This window comes from Dromiciops gliroides, chromosome 2 (assembly GCF_019393635.1).
Source record: "Dromiciops gliroides isolate mDroGli1 chromosome 2, mDroGli1.pri, whole genome shotgun sequence".
NCBI classification, from domain to species: Eukaryota; Metazoa; Chordata; class Mammalia; order Microbiotheria; family Microbiotheriidae; genus Dromiciops; species Dromiciops gliroides.
The window spans coordinates 306,209,863-306,237,527 of NC_057862.1; the positions used below are offsets into that span (position 1 = coordinate 306,209,863).

The 27,665-nt window shown below is 36.8% G+C and overlaps 1 protein-coding gene across 1 annotated transcript; it reads left to right on the forward strand.

The window, feature by feature from the left end:
• Nucleotides 1-1,158: 1,158 nt before the first annotated feature.
• Nucleotides 1,159-27,204, forward strand: MYOT (myotilin). Its single transcript, XM_043990089.1, has 10 exons — nt 1,159-1,285; nt 4,619-5,188; nt 13,807-13,981; nt 14,662-14,766; nt 16,452-16,498; nt 19,915-20,047; nt 20,982-21,189; nt 23,750-23,915; nt 25,770-25,903; nt 26,593-27,204. The coding sequence occupies exons 2-10, from the start codon at nt 4,833-4,835 to the stop codon at nt 26,763-26,765; spliced, it is 1,497 nt and encodes a 498-aa protein (XP_043846024.1). The 5' UTR covers nt 1,159-1,285; nt 4,619-4,832; the 3' UTR covers nt 26,766-27,204.
• The last annotated feature ends 461 nt before the right edge of the window (nt 27,205-27,665 follow it).

The following is a 27,665-nucleotide window of genomic DNA, read 5'->3' on the forward strand; positions in this document are numbered from 1 at the left end:
TTATATTACATACATATCACCACAGGCTCATGGTTAAGAACCCCTGACATTGGACTGTAAGACCCTTTCCTTCATCTGAATCCAAGTCCTGGGATTTCCTATTCCCTAAAGAACAAATGTCAAAAAAAAAAAAAAAAAAGAACAAATGTCCTCAGAGAAGGTAGGAAAGCCTTACAAGAAAGAAATCCAAACTCAGATTTCAGCCTCTGTTATAGATGGCTAAGGTCACTGTCCACTGCACTCTGCAGACCACACCTCTCTCCTTGGGGTCACCTGCCTTAGACATCTTTTGATTAACAAAAACCTCCAGAACAAGCCTAAGCTGTGGTGTCGTTGGTAGGGGGAGTTCTTCATTGAGAATTCCCTATGCCAATGAAATAATAGATGAGGGTTTTTTTTTTCATTTCCTAAGAAGTTCCCCTTGGTTCCCTGCCTTTGGACACCCCACCAGCCTCCCTTCTGTTCTATAGCCATTCACCAAACAGTCCTCTCCCCTACCACCCACCCAACTATGTGGTTGATGTTTCATTTCGGGGGTGGGGGGGAGGATGATAGGATTTGGATTTAGATAAAGCAAGGGGACTTAATAATCATCTAATCCAATCCTCTCATTTTGCAGAGGAGGAAACTGAGACCCAGTAAAGATAATTACCCAAGATTACACTGATCATAAGAAGCACATCTAGGATTCAAGCCTGATTCCCCTAACTCTAATTCTACCCCATCACAATTTTAAGTTCCCCCCTTTCCTTTATTCTCAGCTCTTCTCCCTCCCCCCCCCATTAAAACATGGTACAAAAATCTGTTTTAAAACAAAGAGGCAAATAAACACTAGGAGAGACCCCAAAAAAATCTGTAAAAGCTTCATTCCTTTAATGAATGTTCACTAAAGCATTTGGAAAACTTTCATAATCTCACAAAATGTCAAAGATGGAAGGGTCTTTAGAGATTACCTAGTCCTATCCTCTTCATTTTTCCTATGGCCGAGGGAAGTCACATAGCTAGAGAAAGAACTGCTGCTTGAACCCAACACTTCTGTCTAGCAGTCCACGGCTCCTTCCACTACACCAGGCTGTTTTAGATTGTGGACTCTTACTTTGACACACCAGCATAGGTAGATAGACAGGCAAGTACATCAGATGTCACTGTTTGGCAGCTGATAAAAGTCACTGGTGTTATAATACTAAGTACAGGGCCACTATGATTAGTCTGCAAGGGACCAGAAATGCCTCTCCCTGCCCCTCAATAGTGGGTTAAAGGCAGGTAGCACCATCTGGAGCTAGAGGTAAGTCTTTTCTTTATCTCTACCATAGTTTCTTCCAGATCAGGGGTCCTCTCTACAAAGATTATTTATGGATATAAGCTTAGGAAGCTGTAAATGCTATGTGCCACAGTAAGAAGATCAGACAAAAAAAGATAACTGACTTCAAACCAGTAGGAATCTTTTTAAGACTGAAATAGAGGGGAGGCTTGAAACATTTTGTTAGTTTTAAAAAGCAATTGATTGTTATTTGTTATATAAAAAAGGAGTATTTCCCCCTTGAAAAGGACTGTGTAATATATGTCTATAAGTTATAGGGATTTCTATTGCTTCAAAGCCCATCCTAGATCAGGGAGATAAGTACATTTTGTACAAATCTCATAAAATGAAAATATCGCAGTGTTTGATATCCATAACTGTGAAGTGAACTATACTTACTGAGTAGTCTAAAAATAAATTTTTAAGGCATTTTGAAATAAAGACAATAACAACAACATTTGGAATATGTTAATTACTGCCGTATGCACACAATTTTAGAGACACAGTTGAATTACTAACTGGCAGTAGCCTGTACGAAAAATGGACTTTGAAAGTAAGTTTCCAAACTCTGAAATCTCTTGCTAAGATGCTGGACAAAATGAGACTTTCAAATATCTGTGCTAAAATTAGCTTTTCAAAAACACCAGTAATTCCTAATTGCATAGACAAGTGCCAGCACCAAAATGTGTGGGCCAGCATGGCATTCCAAAAGTAAATGCGAAGGAAAATAGAAACCTCTTCCACGAATCTATCTATTGGCTGTACCCTTAAACAGTTTATCCTTTTGTTATTTGAAATGACAGCTGAACAATTTGATCTCACAAGAAGGGAATTTAAGACCCAACAAATTCTGGTTTAAAGACTGCAGTAGAACGAACACAGCTTAAAGAAACAAAGACTTTGTTTTAAAATGCAATCTTTCTTAGAAGTCCTAATTATGTGTTCTATAGACTTCTGCTGACGTATCTTTCTCCACCCTTTACTGTTTCCTTCCCCTCCCCCCAATAATTTAAAGACTTAATGTAGTTCCTATCCAAAATGTACTCTCCAGAGGGTATATAATTTGAACTTGAAATTATGGTTTATGTGACTTTTCAAGGGTTCCTTTCCATTATAGTCTTTATCCGGACTGCTAAGTAGCTTCTTTGTCTCTTCATACAACAGTTAATTTAAGGCTTGGACTCCAACCATATGCTATATCTTAAATCTTTCCTGAACTTTTTTTGATCAGGCAAAAGCTACAACAATTCTATCTTCTCATAATCACCAAATAAGAGACTTTTACACATTTCAAGTTTTGTCTACATGATAAAAGGCATTCACTTGATTTCATAAGTGAAAATTTCACTCATCTGAAGTGAGAGTGAGTTATAGTAGGAAAAAAACCTGATCTCTCTCTTCTAGGTAGAGTGGTAGTGGACCATAGGCTTGAAAGCTGATCTATGTTGTCAAACAGGGTTCTTTTTCCTTTTTTTCTGAAAGGGGAGGCAGGGAGCAGAGATCACTGAAGACATGTCAGCAATGAAAAAATAATTACTAAAACATTTATTTCCCAAATAAACATTTATTTTTCAAATTAAGACTTTTTTTACCCAAAGCTCTGAACTTAGAGGAAGAAGTCCTCTGAGGGTTTAAGTCCTGACTAGCATTTACTGCCTGCATGACAGTGGTGTGAATGCTATGCTTCTATAAGTCTTGTAACCTCTTTAAATTTCAGCATCCTGATCACTCAAATCTGGTCTGATTTCTGGCTCTGCCACTGGCACTGCTGGTTGTGTGTGACCTTGACAAATTACTTAACCTTTCTGAGACTCAATTTCTCCATATGTAAAACTGGAATAGTCATACTAATAAACAACTTAGCTTATTGTGAGAAAAGCACTTCATAAATCTTAGAGAACTATACAAATGTGACTAATTGTTATGTTTGATCTATGTATATATTGCAAACCATCCTGACTGAAAATAATTATTTTGACAGTTGGTAGAGATATCCTCACCAGGATAATTAGCACCTCCTGTCAAGACTAAGCTATACAGAGTAATAGAGGGGAGCAGTGACATGCACCATCCAAAAATACCAGGGGGAAAAATGTTAAGGTCTAGTTTCTCTTCTGGGATGCAGTGAGAGACACATATTGGAACACTTTCACATATGCAGTCTCATATTTACCCACTGTGGACCCACCCACTTGGGCAAAGCTGTCAGCCAGTCAGGTGGTAGAACAGGCTGTGAATTGTACAAAGTGGAAAATCCACTTGCCAATATCTGAAAGTTGATGACAGTCATGAATTGTAGCAGCAGTACACACAGTTCTGTGGCATTGTGTCTATGTGTGTGTGTGGTGGGGGAGGGGAGAAGTAGTGAAGATAGACATAAGAACTGTGTTCCCTCTAAAAAAAGAAGTCTTTTTTATGCTTCCCCAATTTTACCAAGGCTTTAATGTGTGCATGAAATAATTTGTTGTCAAAGCTTTAAAATAGCCCAGAGCATTAGAATATCTGCCACTTGGAGTTTTGGTGACCATGGGGAGAAAGAAAAACTTAGAGAATATAATCATAACTGAAAAAGAAGTGAAAGGGTTATAACCAGATGGTTCAGTGGAGAGAGAGCACTGCTAGACCTGGAGTCTGGAAGTCCTGAGTTCAAATCCAACAGCAGATACTCACAAGCTGTGTGACCCTGGGTAAGTTTCCTCATCTGTTAAAAAAGGAATATTAATAATACCTACTTCCAGGGTTATTATGATGCTCAAAAACTTTACAAAACTTAAAAGGCCATAGAAATACTAGCTGTGACCATTATCATTACTCATTTTTAACCATTAAACCCATATGGCTAACTAATCAAATGGTGACACAGTACAACATCTCAGAACCAACTTCTTGAACAAATTTGAATCATAGCAGGTGAGAGATAAACGAAACCTTGGAGACAGATCATCTAGTGTAATTCCTTCCATTTACAGAGGAAGGAACAGAGGTCTGCAAAGGAGAAATAACTTCCCCAAAGTCATATAGTAATTTTTTAATGAAACTAGAAGTAAAACTTAGGTGTCTTCTGACTCCCAGTCCAATTATTTTTTATTTGACTTTGTTAAATTTTTAAATATCTATCTAGTCGTACTTATTGAAAAACAGAACCTAAACATAGAGTATAAAAAGTTATTTGATATCTTCCTTTAGGAAAAGTTATGGGAAGCTGGAAAATGGGAAGAGGCAGGAATGAAAATGAAAAGAAAAAAAATCTTACAAAAAAAACTTTAAATAAAAATGTTAACTGCCTTTAATCCTCATATCTCCTTTCTCATTTTAAAGGGACAGTATTCTTCAGGAGAGAGCTGATCCATCAAGGCCAACATCAATTTCCTCCCCAGAACTCATCAAGGAGAGGCAGACCAAACTTTGTTCTGACTCCTTCCAGACTCCAGCTTTTTCGGGCTCACCAACCCTAACTCCAGAAACCTCCCTATCAGGATCAAATAATAACTGCACTATCTCATCTTCCAATCCCTCCGTATACCAGCCCACCATGTTTAACTATGAGCGTCCAAAACATTTCATCCAATCACAGAATACATGCAGCTCCAGGCTACAACCTCCAGGGCCAGAGACTTCAACCTACTCCAGCCAAACCAAACAATCTTCCATCCTCATCCACCCCCGGCAATGCACAGAGCAAAGATATTCTGCTTCTTCTACAGTGAGCTCTCAGATCACAGTGTCCTCATCAGCTTTCCCGGCTTCTGGCCAGCAGTTTCTGGGCTCTTCCCCGGGACAAAGGGTGACATCAACATATAACCAGTCCCCAGCCAGCTTCCTCAGTTCTGTATTGCCATCACAACCTGATTACAGTAGCAGTAAAACCCCTACAGCTGTGGAATCCAAGTAAGTGTCCTTTAAAATGATTAAAATAATTTTAAAAAGCCACAATTGCTTATTTGAATTGGCTCTGAGCTTATATCCAAGAAGGCACAGAAATTCTGCAATGCACAGATAGACAACAGGACATTAAGATGCCTGACAGCCCTCTGAATCTACAACTATCCTAGAGTACATAGGGACCAAAGTGTTGGCAGGAACTTCAAGAGGTTCATCTTCCTTTCTCCAAACAGTAATTTTTCTTATTATTATCCATCTTCTGGGGAAAGGATTCTTGTAACATCCACAGTCAGGTGGTCTTCCTTTATGTCTAACCTAAGGCCCCCTGTAATTTAAGCTTATTTCCTCTTCTTACGGGCTCAGTACAGATAAAGAACAGCTGTTTGTCATCCTCCAGGTAGGATTTCCTCAACCACATTTAAAAGCTATTAAGTCTTCTCTCAAACTTTTTTTTTCCTACCCAATGTTTTTTCCTCTAAAATCCAAAATGTAGCTTAAAAAAAATCTGGGATTCTGATGGTGTAAATGAATTTAACTACCATTATATGGAGGAAAGATTGGATAGAGATTGATTTATGGTATTAAAGCTTCTTGTCAGTAATTTAAGCTTCACTTCCTCCAACTTGACTGGCCTGGTCTAAATTCAGTAAAGCTTCTTCTCTGATCTGTACTATGCACTATTTCCACAGGCCCTAAAGCTATTCTGGGAGAACCTGATACACAGAAGAACATAGCTCTTGTGCCTTTTTTTAAAACATGACCCTCATGCTTAGTGCTTATGCATAGTTTAAGGCTATCAGCTTTCCTAAACCTCAGCCAGGCCCATCAGTGAGTTGATCAGAGGTGCCTTGAGAATTGTTTTGTGGACACTTTGTACAATCCAGTCCAGCATAAAAAGCATTTATTAAGGTTCTACTATAGGAAAGATACTATGTGCTGCACTGAGTATTCAAAGATAAATATGAGACACACTCTGCTCCCAAGGAGCCAAAATGGGAAAATATGTTTAATATAGAGTTGTGATAAAAGGGCAAATATGATAAACAAAAAGGAGAGGTCTAGGCAGAAAAAAAGAGCTAAATAAAAATAACTTACATTTGAGGGACATTAAAAGGGGATATCAAGAATGGCTTCATGGAAGACATAGATCCTGAGTTATGCCTTGAAGGAAGAGAGGGAGAATCAAATTTATAGGTCATCAAATCCAACCCCCTAATTTTACAGATAAAGAGTTAAGCAAGGCCCAGAGAAATATCTTCCACAAAGATTGGGTAAGGAAAGAAAGTACATTCCAGGAATAAGGGATGATGAGAGCAAATGTGTACAGAGGCAGGAAAGACAGAATAAAAACAGGACAGCAAGGATCTTTGTTTAGATGGGCTCTAGACTGTGATACATATATGAAGGAATAACTATATGAAGCTATATAAGGTAAAGCTGGAAAGGGAGGTTGGAGCCAGACTGTGAGGGGCCTTGACTATGAGAATCAGTGATTTACAGTGGATTTAGTAGGCAGTGGAGAGGGAGAGCCACAGATGTTTTTGTTTTTGTTTTTGTTTTTTTTAGTGAGGCAATTGGGGTTAAGTGACTTGCCCAGGGTCACATAGCTAGTAAGTGTTAAGTGTCTGAGGCTGGATTTGAACTCAGGTACTCCTGACTCCAGGGCCAGTGCTCTATCCACTGCGCCACCTAGCTGCCCCACCACAGATGTTTTTAATTAAAGGAGTCATGTGAATCTAGTGGTACATTTTAGATAGCTTAATCAGGGGTTAATCAAGAAGACAGATGGAGGGGATTGTTTTGGACAATATTACTAGTTAGGAAGCTATTCCAATAGCCAAGGCAAGAGGTGATGAAGGCCTAAGGAGACTGCAATGAGAGTAGAAAGTGGGGATGGAGTTGAGAGACATTGAAAGGTTTGAATCAATAGGATTTAACAATTAATTGAATGTGGGAGGTGAGAAAGAGAGAAGAGTCAATCAACAAGCATTTAGGATGTACCAGGCACTGTGCTAGATAGGTACTGGGGATGTGAGGACAAAACCAAAATAATCTGTCTTCACAGAGTTTTCATTCTGTCAGGGGATTCAACAGGTACATAAATATATGAAAAATAAATACTAAGCAATTAGGGAAGAGAGGACACAAGCTGCTGGGGGCTTAGAGTGGGAATGAGGAAAAGCTTCATGGAGAAGGTGGCACTTAAGCTCTGCTTTGGAGGAAACAAGGGATTCTAAAAGGTGAAGGTAAGGAGGGAGTACAGCCCAGGCTTGAGGGATGGTCTGACCCAATATGCAGAAATGTTAGATTGACTATTATATGTGAGAGAGACCCCAAAATTGCAAATTTGGGTTGGTCAGAAACATGGTGATAACATCAACAGAAATGGAGATGTTAGGAGGGGGAAGGAGATTTTGAGGGGAAAAGAAGTAGCTTAGTTTTAAATATGTTGCCCATGGGGCATGCAGGCAGATCCATCTAGAAAGCAGTCTGAAATAAAGAAATGGAAAGGTTGGGCTGGGAGATACAATTTGGGAAGTAATCTGCTTCGAGGTAATCAATGAAATAGCATTAATGGATGAAAGCTTAGAAAGAGAGAATAGAAAACAGGAGAAAAAAGCGAATACTGAGGAGCTGCTGGATTTAAGGGTGGCAATAAGAGAAGAGGCCAGCCAAGGAGACAGAGAAGGAGCAGCAATCAAAGAAGTAGGAAGAAAGCCATGAGAGTGCTATGTCACAGAAGCCTGAGAAGAGGATAATCTATAGCGTCATATAACCCAAAGGGGTCATATAAGATGATGACAGGAACAACAACAAGAAAAAGCCTTTGCTTTTAGTAATAAGGAAGTCATCGGTGACCTCAGAGAGATTAGTTTATTGTTTATAGACAGTGGCAGATCCCTCAAAATTCCCCTCTCTTCCCTCATTCTTTCCAGGAGCCAATTTTCCTCTTATATGAAACTTTTCCAGAAATAATGGTAATTGGTTCTGGCAACTCAGGTAACTGATATTAAAAACCAACTTATAAAGGAAAATATTTAGAATGAGTTTAAACTAAAACCTAGAAAGCCAAGAAAGTTGATTAGTGTCCTAATTGGCAATGTTAGGAGCAAGTCATCAAGTAGAAGGAGTTCACTGTATTCCCGTTGATATAGGGGCATTAGAGGTCATACATTGGAAAGAGCACTGGCTGTGGAATCAGAATACCAAGGATACAAATCTTGCCTTTGAAAATGACTACCTCCGGCCTCAGACACTTGATGCTTACTAGCTATGTGACCCTGGGCAAGTCACTTAACCCCCATTGCCCTGCCCCCCCCCAAAAAATGACTACCTCTGTGACTATGGATAAGTCCTGATCCAAAGCATCCTCAATTGTAAAATGAGACAGTTGAGAAATAAGAAATCCCTCTCAATCCATGATCCAGAGAATAGTTGATCCTCCCTCATTTTCCAGATAAGGAAACTGAGACCCAAAGAGGTTAAGTGACTTGGCCAAGATTATACTGATACAGGATATGAATTAGGGTACTCTGACTCCAAATTTAGTACTTCCTCCATTGCACCATGAAAATAGATAAAATTATCCATGGTGCTAATAATGAAAACATAAAGAGAGTATAATAATGTTTTTGTTGTTCAGTCAGTTGGTTCCAACTCTATGTGACCCCATGGACTTTGTCCTTAAGGTTTTCTTTACGCAGATATTGGAGCTCTTTGCCATTTCATTCTCCAATGATAACAATGGTACTATAGTATTTTAAGGGTCACAAAGTGCTTTATATATGTTAACTCATTTTATTCTCACAACAGACCTGTGAGGTAGGTGCTATTGCTATCCACATTTTGCAGATGGGGAAACAAGCTGAGGAAGGTTGTGACTTGCCCAGAGTAACACAGCTGTTAATTGTCTGAGGCCAAATTCAAACTCAAATCTTCTTGACTCCAAGTCCTGGGCTCTATCTCCCATGCCACCTAACTAGCTGTGCTCTGTATATGTGTGTGATTCCTAACTCTAGTTTTGATAAATCCATAGGACCAACCACTTTTCAGGGATGTTGTCCTGTCCCAGTAGGAGTTAGACCAATAACTCATGAGGTTCTTTCAAATTCTGAGATAATATAATCCTGTATCTCCAGTTATCACATGGATATAAAATTCTCCAAATATTCTCATAACAAGATTAAAAAACCTAGGATGAGGGTGAGGTGTTTCAATGCCTGGAATCATTTATCTACATGCAGTCAATTCCGTTTTTTAAGGTGGCTTGATTGAATTGGCTTGCATTTATGGGTAATCTAGATGTAAACTGAAGGTTTAACTATATAAGGCAAGGACTGTCTGCTATACTTCTTCGTATAATGCCAGCAGATAAATATCTTTACACATAACAGACACTCATTAAGCATTTTTGAACATACAAATTAATCCAAAGATAGAAATCATCCCATTTTTAATCAATGATTACTAGAAAATACATCTATATGAAATATATAATGTAATATTCTAAATACAGTATGCAACCAAATATTCAGTCATACATTTAGATATCTACCTCTCCTTTCAGAATCATTAGTGATGCCCTAAGAGATTTCATCCAAATTGATGCACGAAGATCAAAATATCATAGCTTTAAAGTTGGAAGAGGCCTTCAAGGTTGTCTAATCTAATCTTCTTTTACAGGTCAGAGAATTAAGGTCCAGTGATTAAGTAATTTTCCCAAAATAATAATAACAAGAAAGTGAGGGAGGTAGGATTTGAACCCAGGTCATCTGATTGTACCTCCAGTCTTCTTTCCATTATATGGTACTGCCTCTGAGCATTATAGTGCAAAGAACTGAAACAAGTTTTCTGTTATCATGCTGACCTCTATATTTACCTTTTATTATCTTCCACTTCTCTTTCCCCCCTTTTTATTCCCTCCTCTTTCTCTATTCTCCTTTCTGTTGGCCTATAATTATTTTGGTAGTTGGCATTATCGTTGCAGGTTTGCAGAAGCATTTCCTATTTTAGAAAGTATTATTGTTTAAAGGGCTTTTATACCATACTTCGAGTTGTCTAGAGAAGCAATATGATAGGAATATGAAAATATAAGTAGTAGACACAGTTCAATGCAACTGTACATCCTCTTAACACACAACCACCAAACAAAGCTTATTGACACCTGTCCAAAATTACAGAAAATAAAACCTTAAGAGAACTAAAGAATTTGTTGCAAGATGGCAAAAGTTGACCACCAATCAAACTGAAGATGTAGAACCATATTAACACCAACGTACTAACATTAGTCCAAATCAGCCACTCACTTTGAAATTTACCATAGAATCAAAGCCAGCAGGCAGACAAAACAAAATCCCAAGTGGTCAAGTTAAAACCAACACCTGACTTCGTGTGGTCAATTAAATTTGAAAATGAAAAGATACTTCCTAGCAGTTTCATATGTGTATATGTATATATAAACACATATATTATATTAATTAATACATACATTAATTACATGTAATAGATATACAATTATATATTGTTGTTGTTTATCCTTCATTCTCAAAGAGGACCATGACATGAGGAGGTGATGTCACTACTTGCAATGAATTGGATTTAAGTGACGGAAGGCTGTACAAGGTCACCAGCTTCAATCTCTCCTCCAGAGTCATCTGGGTCCAGTGGAAAGATACACATTAGGATGACTGGAGATGGCCCCAGATGTTTAAGGCAATGGGGGTTAAGTAACTTGCCCAGGGTCACACAGCTAGTAAGTGTCTGAGGTGAGATCTCAGATCCTCCTGAGACCTGAGGTTTTATTTAGAACTCAGGTCCTCCCAACTTCAGGGCCAGTGCTCTATCCACTGTGCCACCTAGCTGCCCTGTACAATTATAAGTACTAAATATGTATAATTAATATAGATATTAATATTAGTGCATATATAGGAATTAATACATTTTACTTGACTGAAGGCTGGGCCATGTAATCTCTTGTGGTCCCTTCCACCTTCTATCTCTCATTCTTTGAATATGAAATAATTGTCTCACCACTGTATACTTGTAGCATTTGGGTGAGGGAAGGATGAAGGGAACCTTAACATTGTCCTATTAGAACCTTAATTAGAATGAGCATATACATTTCACAAGACAATCTCTTTGGGCTCAGAAGAAAAAGAAAATCTCCAATCACAGAAGAAATTAGAGAAGAAAATGGATAATTGTGAATATTCCCTGCTATTTAAAATATTATCATTATTGATTTTTGCCACTTCTGGTTATGATAAAGTTGTGCATAATTACGACATAAATCCACACCACTATACAACATGATATACTGTTTCTTACTCTGTCTTATATCTAATTCAGATCCCTGTGTTGTCATTCTCTGTTCCCTAATTACAACACTAAATAAATGCACTTGTATTTGTTTTTAACAAGTTGAAAGTATACAGCAAAACCAAATTTTAAAGGCCACTGTGAGCACTGATTTAAATTGCAGGGTCCCAGAGCAAATTTTTTCAATAAATCCATCCTTTGTAGCCCTCTACATCCATAAATGTCCTCTTTTCCCTCCTCACTTCCGCACTTTGGAACCTCTAAACTCCCTTCAGAGGTCAGCTAATGCCTCCTAAGCATTAACCTTGAGTTTACATACTCTCCCATCACTTCTCTCAATTTCCTCATTAAACAATTCTCTAAACTTGATTAGCTCTTCTTCTCTGATCTAGCTCCCTCTTCCTCTCCTCCCACCACCACCTCCAAAATAAACTTGAATTCTATATATCTTAAAGTACACATACCAGCTAGCCTTTGATAAATAGGTAGCAATAACATAATTAAGTTAACTCTCATTACTCTGTAGTGTGTGCTCATACTTGGAGATGCATCCAGATACTTAAACATACACTTTCCGAAATTCAGAATGATAAGATTAGAAGAGCCTCCAGAGACCACTTTTAGGTAGGATCCAGACAAATGGTTATTATCTTATCCTTCAAGATCTTCTAGACCTCCCTCAGGGCTCATTTTTGAGTCTCATAATTCTTATAGAAAGGTCTTACTGATGTCAGCCAAATTCCTCCTACAACTTAAATTCATTTCCTTTTGCCCTGATTGCTCAGGGGGAAAAATTTTTTTAACTGGTTAACAATATCTAACATTTATCTAGTGCTTTAAAGTTTGCAAAGCCCTTTACACATATTATCTCATTTGATCCTCAAAATAACTCTGAGAGGTAATTGCTATTATTTATCCTCATTGGGGCAGCTAGGTGGCACAGTGGATAGAGCTCTGGCCCTGGATTCAGGAGGGCCTGAGTTCAAATCCGACCTCAGACACTTAACACTTACTAGCTGTGTGACCCTGGGCAAGTCACTTAACCCTCATTGTCTTGCAAAAAAAATTTTTAAATAAAAAATAAAAATTATCATCCTCATTTTACAAATTAGGAAGCTGAGGCAGACAGGAGTTAAGTGTCTGAAGCCAAATTTGAAGTCAGATCTCCCTGACTCCAAGTCCAGTAATCTATCCACGGTGCCACCTATCTGCCTAACCATTCTTCATTTAAAACCCTTCACAGCAAACAAATAAATATATGCATACATAAATAAATAAGTGAATAAATGAACGAATAAGCAAATAAATGAAACCTTTCACAGCTCCTGTGATAAATTATATTTTTAGTGATAGTAGTAAGTAGTAAAAAGGCAGCAACACATGCATAGTGGATAGAAAGCCAGTCTTAGAGTCAAGAAGACCTAGGATCAAACCTTGCCTCTGACATATATACTAGCTGTGTGAGGCTGGGCAAAAATCACTTAATCTCTCAGGGGCCCCAGGTAACTCTAAGAATTGAAGTGTTGCAGAAGAGTGGCTGATCAGCATTGATCCCTAAGAATTCCTTACACCCATGAAATTGCAGATACAGATCAAAAGTAGCAGCAATAACATTAGTAGCAGTAACAGCCATCCTCCACCATTGAAGTCCCCTTCAATCTCCCATCATGGCATGGGAAGAACTGACAGGTCCTATGAAGCTGTAAAGATTTTCAGCATGGGCCCAGCCATACACTCTGTGGCTATAGTTGTCATCGTCATCATCATCATCATCATTGATATTATTATCATCATCACTGATGTTTCTATAATGCTTTAAAGTTTGTAAAGCATTTTATACACCATCATTGCCATGGTCCTCACAAATCTGTAAGGAAGGTACTACAGGTTGTATTAAAATCATTTTACAGATAAGGGAGAGTTTGAGGACCATGCCCAGTCACATAACTAGTAAATTTCAATGGTGTGATTTGAACCTAGGTTTTTCTAAGTTCAAGTTATCTAAAGGCTAGTCTAGCTAAGTTTGGTATATCCCAAAAGAAAACCATCAGATGATGATGTTTTTAAACTACAGTAACTCATTAAACCCTAAGTTGTAGAGGAATTGTGATCTTCATGTTTAAAGGACCTTTTGAAATAATTGAAGAATTAAGAGCTCAGGTTTGTGATCATAAACTTATAAATTTATCTCATTACATCATAGAGAATTTTATGACATTAAATTAATTCCAGCTTGTTGAAGAAGATACTGAATCATGGTATAGCTCAAAGGCCTCCTTTTTTCTCTCTTTCCTTCTCTTTGTCAGTTACCAGCAACCATCAGTCAACCAGCCTGTAAATGTTAAGCCAGCCCAAGGTGCATATCCTAAAGTGACACCAAAGACTCCTGATCATGAAATACAAGGATCCAAAGAAGCTCTGATTCAAGACTTGGAAAGAAAGCTTCGGTGCAAGGACAACCTACTTCACAACGGAAACCAAGTGTGTGAAATGTCTAATTCGTTAGTAGATAGAGTTCAGTTATGGATTTCATTCAGATTACATCAGCTCTTATTGTTCCTAAGATCAGCAAAGGATAGGATTATAAGTAGAAGTAAGCATCTTACCCTATTCTATAGTTTCTCTGTCTGAGAGCCTTTGACTTTCAGCAGTTACCAAACATGGGGCTACTATAGAAATGTTCTGAATGGCACAATGAAACTTTCTTGCTTTCAACACTGCCCTCTTATAGTGCTAGACGAAAATAACAAATTCCTGACAGCCTGGTATTCTTGGTAAATACTGTATACTCAGCTTCCATGAATTTTGGCAAATAATATCAGGACTTTAATCAAGAATCATTGCTCCTGGGGAAAATTGAAATGGAGGGAGTGGTAGTGTATTGGGAGCAACCTACAGGACCATCTAACCTCAGATGCAATTTGTACTCAGGTGGAATTGCAGCCCATTCCCCTCATCTCTGTGGGAAGTCAGGAGCAAAGAAAAGAAACAGGATGTTAGGGTGGTGATCCACGGGTGGTTGCATCACCAAGCAGCATGACCTCAGAAATAGTGGTTACTGTGGAGAGGAAATACACATCCCCTCCCAGGGCAATGGTATGGCCTTCACTCACTGACCCTCACAACTAAGTACAAGTTACCACCATGTCTGTTCTCTGCAGAGGCTAACGTATGAGGAGAAGATGGCTCGCAGGCTGCTGGGACCACAGAACGCTGCTGCAGTGTTTCAAGCACAGAATGATAGTGAATCACAGGATTCAGCACAGGTAAATTTTCACTGTCTTCCTCCAACTGGCATACATTTCCATTCTGGTTTTAAAATAGGAATGGGTTTGCACATTTTTGTTTGTTTTTTATTTTCATTAGCCTTAAGTCCGGATTTTTTATTTCATCCGTATAGGGAGACTCCAGGTAAAGAAATTCCTTCTACCAATGCAGAACAGCAATTATTCTGCAGTGTCTCTAAAACTAAAGAAAAAGAAATATATTGGAGAAAATATTTGCAGTGAACATATCAAATAAAGTCTAATATATCAAAATCCATAAGAAATACATGTGTGTGTGTATGAAACTAAGACTATACACCACCCAGTAGAGCCAATGGATATGAATGGGACAACTGACAAAGAAGAAAATACAAACTTAATAATCACAGGAAAAGATAATGAAATTCTCTAATAACCATAGAAATGAACATCAAAACAATTTAACCCATGTGCATGGCAAAAGTAGCAAAAATTCAGTGTTGTGCAGGGTTAAGGAGAAACAGGCATCTTAATATGTTATTAGTGTGACAGAAGACTGGTACAAACATTTTGGAAAACAGTATCACCATAAACAATAAGAACTGCAAGACTTTCAAGCCACTGATTTCCTTGCTAAAGATTTCCCCCAAAAAATCAAGAGGCAAAAAGGATCTCACTATATTTTAAAAATGCTCCTAGCTGTTCTACTCATAAGAACAAAAAAGCTGGAAAGTTTTATATATCCAATAATTAGAGAATGGCTGAAAACAGGAGCAAAGAAGGCAAATCTTCAGCAGGTCTAAAAGAGGAACACAGCAAAAACATTTTCTTCACTTGTTAGTTAATTCATTTGGTTCTGGGTTTTTTTTTAATTTTTTTTTTTTAGTGAGGCAATTGGGATTAAGTGACTTGCCCAAGGTCACACAGCTGGTAAGTGTTAAGTGTCTGAGGCTGGATTTGAACTCAGGTACTCCTGACTCCAGGGCCGGTACTTTATCCACTGTGCCATCTAGCCGCCCCTGGTTCTGTTTTGTTAAAGGCTAATGGCTAAGATTATTTCATATACTTATTTGATTGTTTTTCTCAGCAGTAGTTAAGCTTAATATTTTTAAGTTAAGTAACATTCATTTCTTAAGTAGGAATCCATTAAGTTTCTTTTGTTGGTCTTACATAATTCCACTAATAGTCTGTGTGGAACATGTTAAAGTTTAGTGTCATAACCTAAGAAAAGTATTTTCCAGGCTGACATATGTCCTTTACTGCCATTTTTAGCACTGCTGCCAAGTTGAGTGACTTCATATCTATTTCCATTTTACTAAAGGTCACTCAGTACCTTGGTCCCATTTTAAATATATCCAGGGCTCAGTTCTTTCATTAGGAAACTGACAACTGCAAAATAAAAAGAAAATCACTCAAACAAACTCTCCTACTTTCCTGTTGGTAGCCAGTATCTGTGACTTGTTTTCATTGATCTCTGTGATTTCTCGTGAAAGGGCAGAAAGGACTTAGACAATATCTGAAAGTTTATTTACATTGACTATAAATTAAACTATACATAATTTACTTTGACTGATGAAGCCCGGACAAAATGCAGCACTGTCAGCTAAAATAGAAACATTCCTTTAGATTCTAAAATATTCGTTCTGCTGCTTTTTCAGCATAGCATTATAATACTGACATTCTCATTTTGTTTTATTGTCAAACAGCACAACTCAGAAAATGCAAGATTGCAGGTTCCTACACCACAGATAAGGTAAAGCCTATTGTAAAGTAATTTCTCTACTACTTGGCATATTGTTTGATTGGTTCATCTAAATTAGAGGCCATAACCAAGTATTTAAACCTACTACATGCAACTTATTATGATTTTTAGAATCATAGAATTTAGACCTGGAAGAGACAACATGGACCTGGAGTCCATGAATTTGTCTTCTAAAGCTTATTTTTAAAACTGTATTTCAATATAATTGGTTGCTTTTGTAATCCTATGTATTTTAATGTATGTATATTACCCATAAAGTCCAGTAGCAAGAGATAGAAAGAAAAATTCCATTTAAAGTAATTGTAGACAATATAAAATACTTGGGAGTTTACCTGCCAAGACAAACCCAGGAACTATATGAACAAAACACTTTTTGCACAAATAAAGTCAAATGTAAACAACTGGGAAAATATTAATTGCTTGTGGGAAGGAAAAGCCAATATATTAAAAGCAACAATTCTATCTAAATTAATATGCTTGTTCAGTGCCATACCAAACTACCAACAAATAATTTCATAGAGCTAGAAAAAAAATAACAAAATTCACCTGGGAGAACAAAAGGCCAAAAATATCAAGGGAACTAATGACAAAAAATGTGAAGGAAGGTGACCAAGTCATACCAGATCTCAAACTGAATTACAAAGCGGTGGTCATTAAAACAATCTGGTACTAACTAACAAACAGGGTGGTAGATCAGTGGAATAGATTAAATATACAATACACAGTAGGAAATGACCACACTAATCTTCTGTTCTATAAATGCAAAGATCCAGACTTTTGGGGACAGGAACTCACTATATCACAAAAACTGCTGGGAAAAGCAGTTTGACAGAAACTACATATAGACCAACATCTCACACTGTATACAAAGATAAAGTCAAAATGGGTACATGATTTAGACATAAAAGGTTACTCCATAAGCAAATTAAGAGAGCAAGGAATAATTTGCCTGTCAGATCTACAGATAAGAGAAAAATTTGCTACCAAACAGGAGATAGTGAGCACTATGGGATGTAAAATGGATAATTTTGATTACATTCAATTAAAAAGTATTTGCACAAACAAAACCAATGCAACCAAGATTAGAAGGAAAGCAGAAAACTGCAGGGAAAAAAATTACAAGTTTCTCTGCTAAAGGCCCCATCTCTCAAATTTATAGAAAACTGAGTCAAATTTCTATTGACACAAGTCACTCTTCAACTGATAGTCAAAAGATATGAACAGGCAGATTTCAGATGAAGAAAGAAATCAAAGCTATCTATAGTCATATGAAAAAATGTTCTAAATCACTATTGATTAGAGAAATGAAAATTAAAATAACTGAGTTACTATCTTACACCTATCAGATTGGCTAATGTGACAGAAGAAAAATAAACATTTGAAGGGATTGGGAAAACTGGGACACTGTTGCACTTTGGTGGAGTTGTGAACTAATACAGCCATTCTGGAGCACAATTTGGAACTATACCCAAAGGGATATCAAAATGTGCATACCCTTTGACATAGCAATACCACTACTAGGTCTGTATTTCAAAAGAGATGTTTAAAAAAGGAAAGGGACCTTTATGAACAAAAATATTTATTGATCAATAGTTTTCAGCTGTGTCTGACTCTTTGTGACCCCATTTGATATTTTCTTTACAAAGATACTAGTTCACCATTTCCTTCTCCAACTCATTTTACAGATGAGGGAACTGAGGCAAATAGGTTAAATAATTTACCCAGGGTCATACAGTCAAGGCCAAATATGAACTCATGAAGATGAGTTTTCCTGATTTCAAACCCAGTGCTCTCTCTACTATAGCACCTAGCCCTAAAATTTTTATAGTAGCTTTTTGTGGTAGCAAAGAATTAGAAATTCAGGCGATAACCATCAATTGGTGGTATGTGATTATGATGAAACACTATTGTGCTGAAAGAAATAAGCAGGATGATTTCAGAGAAACATGGAAAGACTTACATAGAGTGTTGCAAAGTGAAGTGAGCACAACGAGGAGAACATTGTACACAGTAACAACAATATTGTAAGGATTATTTACTGTGAAATACTTGGCTACTCTGATCAAGCCAATGATCCAAGACAGTTCTGAAGGTCCTATGATGAAAAATGCTATACACTTCTAGAGAAAGAATCTGAATACTGGTTTTCTTTTTTTAAAATTTCTTTATTTTTCATGGGGTAGGGGGGTTGTCTGTGCTTTTTTTCACAACATGACTAACATGGAAATATGTTTTGCTTACCTATATATGTATAACCTTTATCAAATTGCTTTCCTTCTCAAAGAGGAGGGGAGGGTGAAAGAATTTGGAACTCAAAATTACAAACAACAAAAAAAAAACAAAGATCAAAAATTGTTTTTACATGTAATTGGGGAAAAAATTACATAAAACCCATTATTCTGAGGCATTCATAGACTTCCCGGACTGCCAAAAGGTTCCCTGACACACACAAAAAAGTTAAGTATCCCTGATCTTGTCCATACTTATTTTGGAGTTGAAGAAATCAAGGCCCAAAGGGAAGTGACTTATCCAAGATCAAACAGGTAGTGAGTAACCAAACTAGAATTCAAACCCAGGTCTTTTGGCTCCATGTGCTTCCTTTAAAAAATAATTAATATTTTAAGTTTTCTGATATCCATCAATACTAGAGATAGTAGAAATTGATATTATTTTCCAGAGCTATGAGAAAATATTTCCAGATTTTCAAACAGTTTGTATTAACTCACCTATTGTGTTAAGAAATGTGGATATTAATGATAGAACCTTTCTATAAGTAACAAAGAATATTATGTGTTATCATTGTGATAGATTATATTCAATAACTGATGTATTAAAATTGGTGTCTATCAGTTCAGATAATTATAAGAAGAATATGGGTGGAATGAGACAATTCTAAATGATTGATTTGGTAAAGACACGACCAAATTACTGAATTTTTGAGGTGGAAGGGACCTTAGAGGCCATCTGATTCAACCCTGTTCAGGAATCCTCTCTACCATTTTCCCAACAAGTGACCCCTTGCTCTCCAGAGAGTTGCTGATGTTAGAAAGGTCCCACCAAATCTAAAATGGCATGAGGCTTTTCTTCATTCCCCTAGTGATCCTTCAGATCAAATATTGGACTCTGGCAAGATAATATATTAAGAGTTGGAAGGGCCCTTAGAGACCATTGAGTCCAACTTCCTTATTTTGTAGACGAAGAAAGTGAGGCACAGAAAGGTTTAAGTGACTTATCCAAGATCTGAGGCAATATTTGAACCCAGATCTTCTTGAATCTGAGTCTGGTGCTCTACCCACCACTTTAGGCTGACTTTTAAAAGGTTCCACATTTGTTAGATAAATTAGAATTTGTGTGAAAGGAAAATAGTGATTTTTGATGCATAACTATTATTAAAATGTGTTTTGTAGGAGTAGATCATCTTCAAGAGGAGATACAAATGATCAGGAATCAATCCTGGAGAAATTCTACCCTCCACGTTTTGTTCAAGTGCCAGAGAACTTATCTATAGAAGAAGGAAGATTCTGCAGAATAGACTTTAAAGTAATAAAACTATTCAAAAACGTTTAGAGGGAGTTAACAATAAGATGCCTACATGTTCACCTCACTGTGACTTGTGGCATGCCCAGAATTTTTTAACTAGAACTTTTAATTTATCCTGTTAATAATCTGTCCTCCCACTGCCCTGTAATATCTCTTTGGCTCAATATATTTCTGATCTCATTAATGCAGGGACTCCCTCCAAATAATGCAGATCACAACCCAGACATACTCCTGCATGCCATGGGGAATTTTTTTCTTTTTGTGGCAATGCTTTTTTTTCTGGAAAAATAAAATGCATTGGCTAACTAAAAGAGGTTTGCACAAACATCTTCAATCTTTTGAGATAAAGCAAATATTCCACCTGAATCATAGCTCAAAAGTTCTTTGCTTTGGAGAGGTTCTTCTTGGAAATAATAGTATTTATTGCTACCAGATTCTAGAGAAGCCTCTGCAACTATCATCAACCCAAAATGGCACAAGAAAACTGGGCCCTGTAGGACTAAAATTAGAATATGATTCTAATACAGAAATCAAAAGTCTGAAAGAATGTTAGGTTGGTCCAAATGCTAGGCATTTGGGTCTAGCTTACATTTAAAATTCTTACTATTTTGTCAAAATTATTAAAGCCTTGGGAAAGAAGGGGAGCTATTTTTGCTCTTCTATCTAAAAATCCATAATGATATCAGACATTTAGTATTATTTTGGGGGGGGGGGGCCGGCAATGGGGGTTAAGTGACTTGCCCAGGGTCACACAGCTAGTAAGTGTCAAGTGTCTGAGGCCGGATTTGAATTCAGCTACTCCTGAATCTAGGTTCGGTGCTTTATCCACTGCGCCACCTAGCTGCCCCCGATATCAGACATTTATAATTTACAAATGTTCACTGTTATAATAGACCTTAAAATATTGTCATCTCCATTTGTTTTTTAACCAAAGGTAAGTGGATTGCCAGCTCCTGATGTGACATGGTATTTAAATGGAAGACCAGTTCAATCAGACGAATTTCACAAAATGATAGTATCTGAAAAAGGTTTTCATTCACTCATCTTTGAAGTTGTCAGAGCCTCAGACGCAGGGTCTTATGCATGTGTCGCTAAGAATCGAGCAGGAGAAGCCACCTTTACAATACAACTGAATGTCCTTGGTAAGTGCTAATGTCATTAATGTACATACCTTTAAGCTCTATAAAACTTTGTATATGGATTAGAAAGTAGGTCTACACAGTACTAACAACCCAAAATAGGAAAAATGCAAGCCCAAACCAATTTTTTTTTTGGCCAACCCAGCACCAAATAGTTAGTCTGATACTTTAACTGAGCTATTTCAGTAAGCCTAAATAAGAAAACCAAATGCTAGCTTTTAGCCTTAGACTATTTTTCTTATTACTAGGAAACTATTCTTTTAAAATATTAAATATTCCTACCTCTTTTAGAAAAAAAAATGCAAACATATATTTTTGATTTTCAAATATGTATTTGGCACACCTTTGGTCTCTGATTATAAATCTACTATATTTAAATTTTCCAATTTTGCTATTTTTAAAAGTGTAAGTATCACTTACACTTAGACTTTTTAAAAATAAATCTTATTGTAATTCATTATTAATTTGCATGAAAGTTTAATGGAGAGGGTAGTGATGATACCTTTTCTAAATCCTATAACTCAAGGTAGAAATTGTTCTATAGAGTTTTTAAATACTATCTGGGCTTCTGGACCAATAACAAGTTCTTTTTAATTTTTTTAACTTTGAAATTAAAAACCAAATAAAATGGTCGCTTCCATATAAATAGACCAGAAAAAGAGAATTATAAATGAAACTAAAGATCTCTACTATGCTCTACTTGTCTGTGATTCTGGCCATCTTTCTGGGTTTTTTTCTGTGTTTTTTTTTAAGATGCTACTTTTCTTTTCTTTTTTTCCCTGCCTCATCCTTATGTATCCTCTTCCTCCCCACCCCCAATTTAAAAAGAAGAAAGAAAGAAATTAAAACAAATTCCCTGGAACAAGTATACATAGTTGTTTTGTTGCAGGGATTTGGGGCAGGGGAAGGTTTCAAGTGGGAGGAAGAAAAAAAATGAATGCTTGATAAATGAAAAGGCTAACTTAATTTAAAAAAACAAATCTGCATAGCCAAGCAAAACAAATTCTTACATTGGCCATGTCCAAAAAGATATGTCTTATTCTCCATCTTGAGTCCATCACATCTTTCAGTGGGTGGGTAGCATACCTCATCATCAGTCTGCTGGAGTTGTGGATGGTCACTGCATTGATCAGAATTCTTAAGTCTTTTAAAGATATTTCTCTTTATAAGATTTTTAAAAAATAAATTGTCCTTCTGATTCTGTTCACTTCACTATCACTTCATACAAGTGTTCCCAGGTTTCTCTGAAACTACTATTTTGTCATTTCTTTCACTGCAATAATGTTCCATTATATTCATATACCATAATTTGTTTAGCCATTCCCCAATTGATGGATATATCCTTAGCTTCCAATACATTACTATATCAAAAAGAACTATAATAAATATTTTTATACCTATAGATCCTTTTCCTCTTTCTTTGATCTCTTTGGAGTATCAAAGAGATCATAACAATAAGCTCAAGATGTATTTATAATTTCTTAAGTAACTGGGAATTCAGAGAAACATGGAGAGACTTATATGCACTGATACGGAATGGAAAAAGAAAAATCAGAGCAAAATACACAATTAAAATAATATAGACAAAAATACCAAAAGGCCACTGGCCTCAGATTAAATGCAGTATACAGTCCTGGTCCCAGAAAAAAGATGATGAAACATATTTCATTCCTCCCAACAGAAAGGTAAGAGACCATGCATGTGGAATGTTATGTTTCATGTCAGACAATAATTTTGTTTATCAGCTTTTATTTAATTATTTGTCTTTGTTATGAAGGAAGGCTCCATGGGAGAAGGAAATGGCAGTAATATAGTTGTGTGTGTGTGTGTGTGTGTGTGTGTGTGTGTGTAAAACTGGAAAGGAGAAGACAATTATATACTATAATATGATATATTATATACTATAATTCTTTGCCTCTTGTTTTGCCAACTAAAAAATAAGTTATAAACCCCATTCTTACCTCCTCCCAAATATGCTATTAACTGAAATAAAGAGAATGACTGAAGACTTTAATATGAAAGATACATGAAAATTCAAAGTATTATTATCATTATCATTATTATTATTGAGAAGATCTGAATATTCATCTAACCTGGCCTACCAGAACAAAAATATCCTCTGCAATGTCCCTGATCAATAGTTCTCAAGCCTCTATATAAAGTCCTTCATTGAGAACTTAATACCATTCAATGGAGCTGATTCTCCTTTTGAACAGCTCTAATTATTAGGGAGTTTTTCTGAACACAACAGAAATCTGGTTCTCTTTAATATTCACCCATTTGTTCCTTTAGATAGGAGAGTTTACAATGAGGCTATCAAACATCTTTAGAATGATAAGGATATTACTCCATTGCCTTAGAACTAGATGTCATAAGGTACTTATAGATTCTCTTTTATCATTCTCTTATCCATACCTGTTTTTAACACTTTGAGTAAGTTTTTAATTGTAAGTTTGTATACTTGTAATTAAAGAAGAGGATTTATCAATATTACTTTTGGCTGGATTAATTAATTTTCTTTGTAATACTGCTTTAATACTTTAATTTTTTCCTAAAATTCTAGCAAAGGAGCATAAGAGAGCACCAATGTTTATCTACAAACCACAGAGCAAAAAAGTTTATGAAGGGGACTCAGTAAAATTAGAATGCCAAGTTTCTGCTATACCTCCACCAAAGATTTTCTGGAAAAGAAATAATGAAATGGTGCAATTCAACACTGACCGGATAAGGTACTGCAAATATTTCTAGAACTATAGCTTCTTTTTTTTTTCCAAATCAAGATCCTTCATAATAGAGTATATCTAGAATGGGAAGAACGCTTGATTTGGAATCAAAGCATCTGTATTCCAATCCCAGCTCTCCAATTTACTCTCCTTACTTACCATCTTAAACAATTCACTTTACTTCTCTGGATCTTAGTTTCCTCATCTGTAAAATGAGCTATAACAATCTTTAAGATTCCTTCCAAGTTTGAGGGTTATTATTCTATGGTTCCATTATTTAATCTGGTGAAAAATTCATAGAAAAGTCAGACCTCTTTAATAAGGAACTCATAATGACTGAGACAAAATTTACTTTTTCCCTTTTTATAAAGAATTTGCTGACCAAATAAAGATTGGAAACAACACTAAGAGTAGGGTGAGGGAAGAATAAGAGATGTTTAACCTTAAGAAAATAAGCAGTCATTTGGTGTTGGATAGAAACAGCTTATAAATAATTATTAAATGCAATACATTTCCTAGAATCTTAGAATTAGAAGAGGCCTTAGATATCATTTAGTCCAACCTCCCACTCACTACAGAAATCCTTTTCTACATCATCCCCAACAGCGTGTAACTTAAGTCTGAATATTTTCAATGACAAGGAGGCCACTATATCAAAAGAAAGCCCATTCTATTGTTGGACAATTCTAAATGTCAGCAAGTCTTCCTTATACTGGGCCATCCCTATAAGTTCTTTCATTGTTGCTGTTGTTGTTGTTGTTTTGTGTGGCAAAGAGGGTTAAGTGACTTATCCAGGGTCACACAGCTAGTAAGTGTAAAATATCTGAGGCCAGATTTGAACTCAGGTCCTCCCGAATCCAGGGTCGGTGCTTTGTCCACTGCACCACCTAGCTGCCCCTATCCCTATAAGTTCTTTCTGAAGTCATACTATAAGGGGCTAAAATTCTAGCTATGCTATCTAAAATCTAATGAGTCACCAATAAATTATAAGCTTTAGCAAAAGTGTTTAAGTGTTTAAGTATTTATTAAAGAGTATTAGGATCAGAGAGAAAGGTAAAAATCTAACTATTTCTAAGAGACCCCATCATCCGACCTACCCTGGTGAGGTCAGGAACCAAAAGAGAAAGCACCCCTCCACCAGCATCTGCTTCCTACTTCATGTTCTCCTCCCAGAAATGGGAGGCTCCTCAAGTTGATTGGCTGGTAGTTTTGATAGACAGTACCCATGAGCAAACATCACTTCCTGACACCAAGGACCTGACCACATGGCTTGCCCTCAGACACCTTCTCCTCATGGTGGAGCTTTCCTACAGTACCTCTCCAGCAGGTGGCGTCATTCCAATCATTACAATACAAGTAGAGTCTACTCTCTCTTCCATATGACATTCGAAACATCTGAAAACTGTAATTATGTTCTCTCCATCTTCTCTTCTATAATTCCTTCAAATGTTCTTCATATCACATGAGTTTCAAGTCCCCTCACTATCCTGCTCACCCTCCTCTGAACCTGCTCCAGTTAACATCTCCCATAAAATGTGGCAGCAGAGCTGAGCTTAGTACTCTAGATGAGGCATGATCAGATTACAGTGGGACTATCAATATACCTCTATAAAACATAAGCCTGAGGGGTTGAGGGTTTGGCATCCATATTACTCTATTGGGCTTGATCTTGTGGTCAAATAAAAACCTCTTTTTAAAAAATGAATTATTGTTAAATTGGGTTTCCTTCTTCCAGAACTTCAGCAACTGATCTTTCCTCTTGATTATTTTGCTTATTCTTATTCTAATAGAATTGGCATTTAAGGACTCCTCAGAAAAGCTGGTTTCTGATATTTCCATTTTTTGCATGTCTCTTTTCAGCCTGTACCATGATAACTCTGGAAGGATTACCCTACTGATTAAAGATGCAAACAAGAAAGATGCTGGGTGGTACACTGTATCTGCAGTAAATGAAGCAGGAGTGGTCACATGCAATACTAGACTGGATGTTGCAGGTATGTCATAATGTTAACCAAAGCTACTATTACAGATATAACAAATACAGCATTTGGGAACACCCCCAATTCACACAATAGGTCTCCCAAGCAAGGACGCCCTGTTTCAAGGTGCTGAATTGGGCCACATCCACTCAAAACCATAGTTTATAAGACCCCACCAATGTGTTTATATGTATGAGTCAGCCAAACGACACAATGTATTCAAATCAAAGACAGTTAATTGGGAAAATAACTAGTAAAAAAAATCAACAATACAATATTTCTCCCATAAATCTGAGGCAAACTCTTCCATAAAAACATAGATATATTACTGTCAGCAGAAAGAGGAGACATGTAGGGACAAGCATGACAAGGGGTACATGTAAGAAAACTTTATGGCCAGGACTTTCAGTGGGGGGGTATATGGAAAACCTAGAAACAAATATTAAGCTTAAGAGGCAAGGTCATCGTCTTCTTCCTTCCTAGACACATTTCTAACTTTGTATATATGTGACTGATAAGTTTGCCCCACACTAGGAAAATTTAATATATAACAAAAATCCCAAAAGTCTATATCATTTGGAAACATTGTCTCTTATAAAAGTTATTTTTTTCCTACTTTCTGACATCATTCAAAACAATTTCCATTTAAAAACATCTCTTATAGAAAAGATTTCCTGACTTGGTTTTTATCTGTTCTATTCCAGCTCGTCCAACCCAAACTCTTCCAAATCCTAAGCAGTTACGAGTTCGACCAACTTTCAGCAAATACTTAGCACTGAATGGTAAAGGTTTGGATGTGAAACAAGCCTTTAACCCAGAAGGGGAATTTCAGCGCCTAGCAGCTCAATCTGGACTCTATGAGAGTGAAGAACTTTAAGAGCTTATGAAAATATGACAAATGCAACTAGTAACCTTCCATTCGTTTTAATTAAGACCTTTAAAATAAACCCATAGTGCAGTTAACAGTACTTTTATTAGGCAACATAACTACTGTACAGAATATTAATCTTTTGACTCTTGCACACACTACTTTTCTGGTTTATCAAAAACAATGCAAAATCTGTGTGTATGAGTTTGTAAATGTAGAAGACTATCCTGAAATGTGGGTTTTTTAATTTGTCATAAATACTCAATGACTCCTGAATATGAAAGCTGTAGAGCCTTTTTAAACCACAAACTAGTGCCACTAATAAGAGCAACAACTTGGTATGGCTTTCTAAAGACATTAAGGTGTTGTGTTTCAGGAATACTGAAATGTTACAGATTATCTGAGTGTTCCCAAGCTTACGTTAAAAACCAATAAAAATTTAAATACACACAAATGACTGAGACTATTCTTAATACCAGTGCAAGAATGTCAGTTATTTGAAATAAAACATCTAGAGAATCCTGTTTTAAACTTCCATCAGCAAGAGTAAGGCATAACAGACCATCTCTGCAGCTTTACAAGTTCCACCAGAATTTATGTGGTCTTCCACATTCGTGGTTATAACCTGACAGACAGTGTGGGTCCCACCCATGTAACATCACTTCCAGACAATGTCAATAGCTCCACAGCAGCTTCGAGTGCCAACTTTGGATAAGATTTCTTTCAGGCAAAGGAGTCAAGGCCAATGTCAGGGGAGAAGTGTTCACTTTACTACCAGCACCAGGCAGTGCAGCAGATAGAGCACCTAACCTGGAGTCAGGAAAACCCGAGTTCAAATACTGCTTCAGATATTTTCTAGCTATGTGATCCTGAGCAAGTCACTTAACAATGTTTGCCTTGGTTTCTCCA

What these genes read in the sequence shown, in the direction of transcription:
- MYOT (XM_043990089.1), top strand. Translation starts at nt 4,833, where the DNA reads ATGTTTAACTATGAGCGTCCAAAACATTTCATCCAATCACAGAATACA. An exon ending in CCTACAGCTGTGGAATCCAA is followed by an intron (nt 5,189 to 13,806) that starts GTAAGTGTCCTT and finishes TCTCTTTGTCAG; the next exon opens with TTACCAGCAACCATCAGTCA. An exon ending in GTTCCTACACCACAGATAAG is followed by an intron (nt 16,499 to 19,914) that starts GTAAAGCCTATT and finishes TGTGTTTTGTAG; the next exon opens with GAGTAGATCATCTTCAAGAG.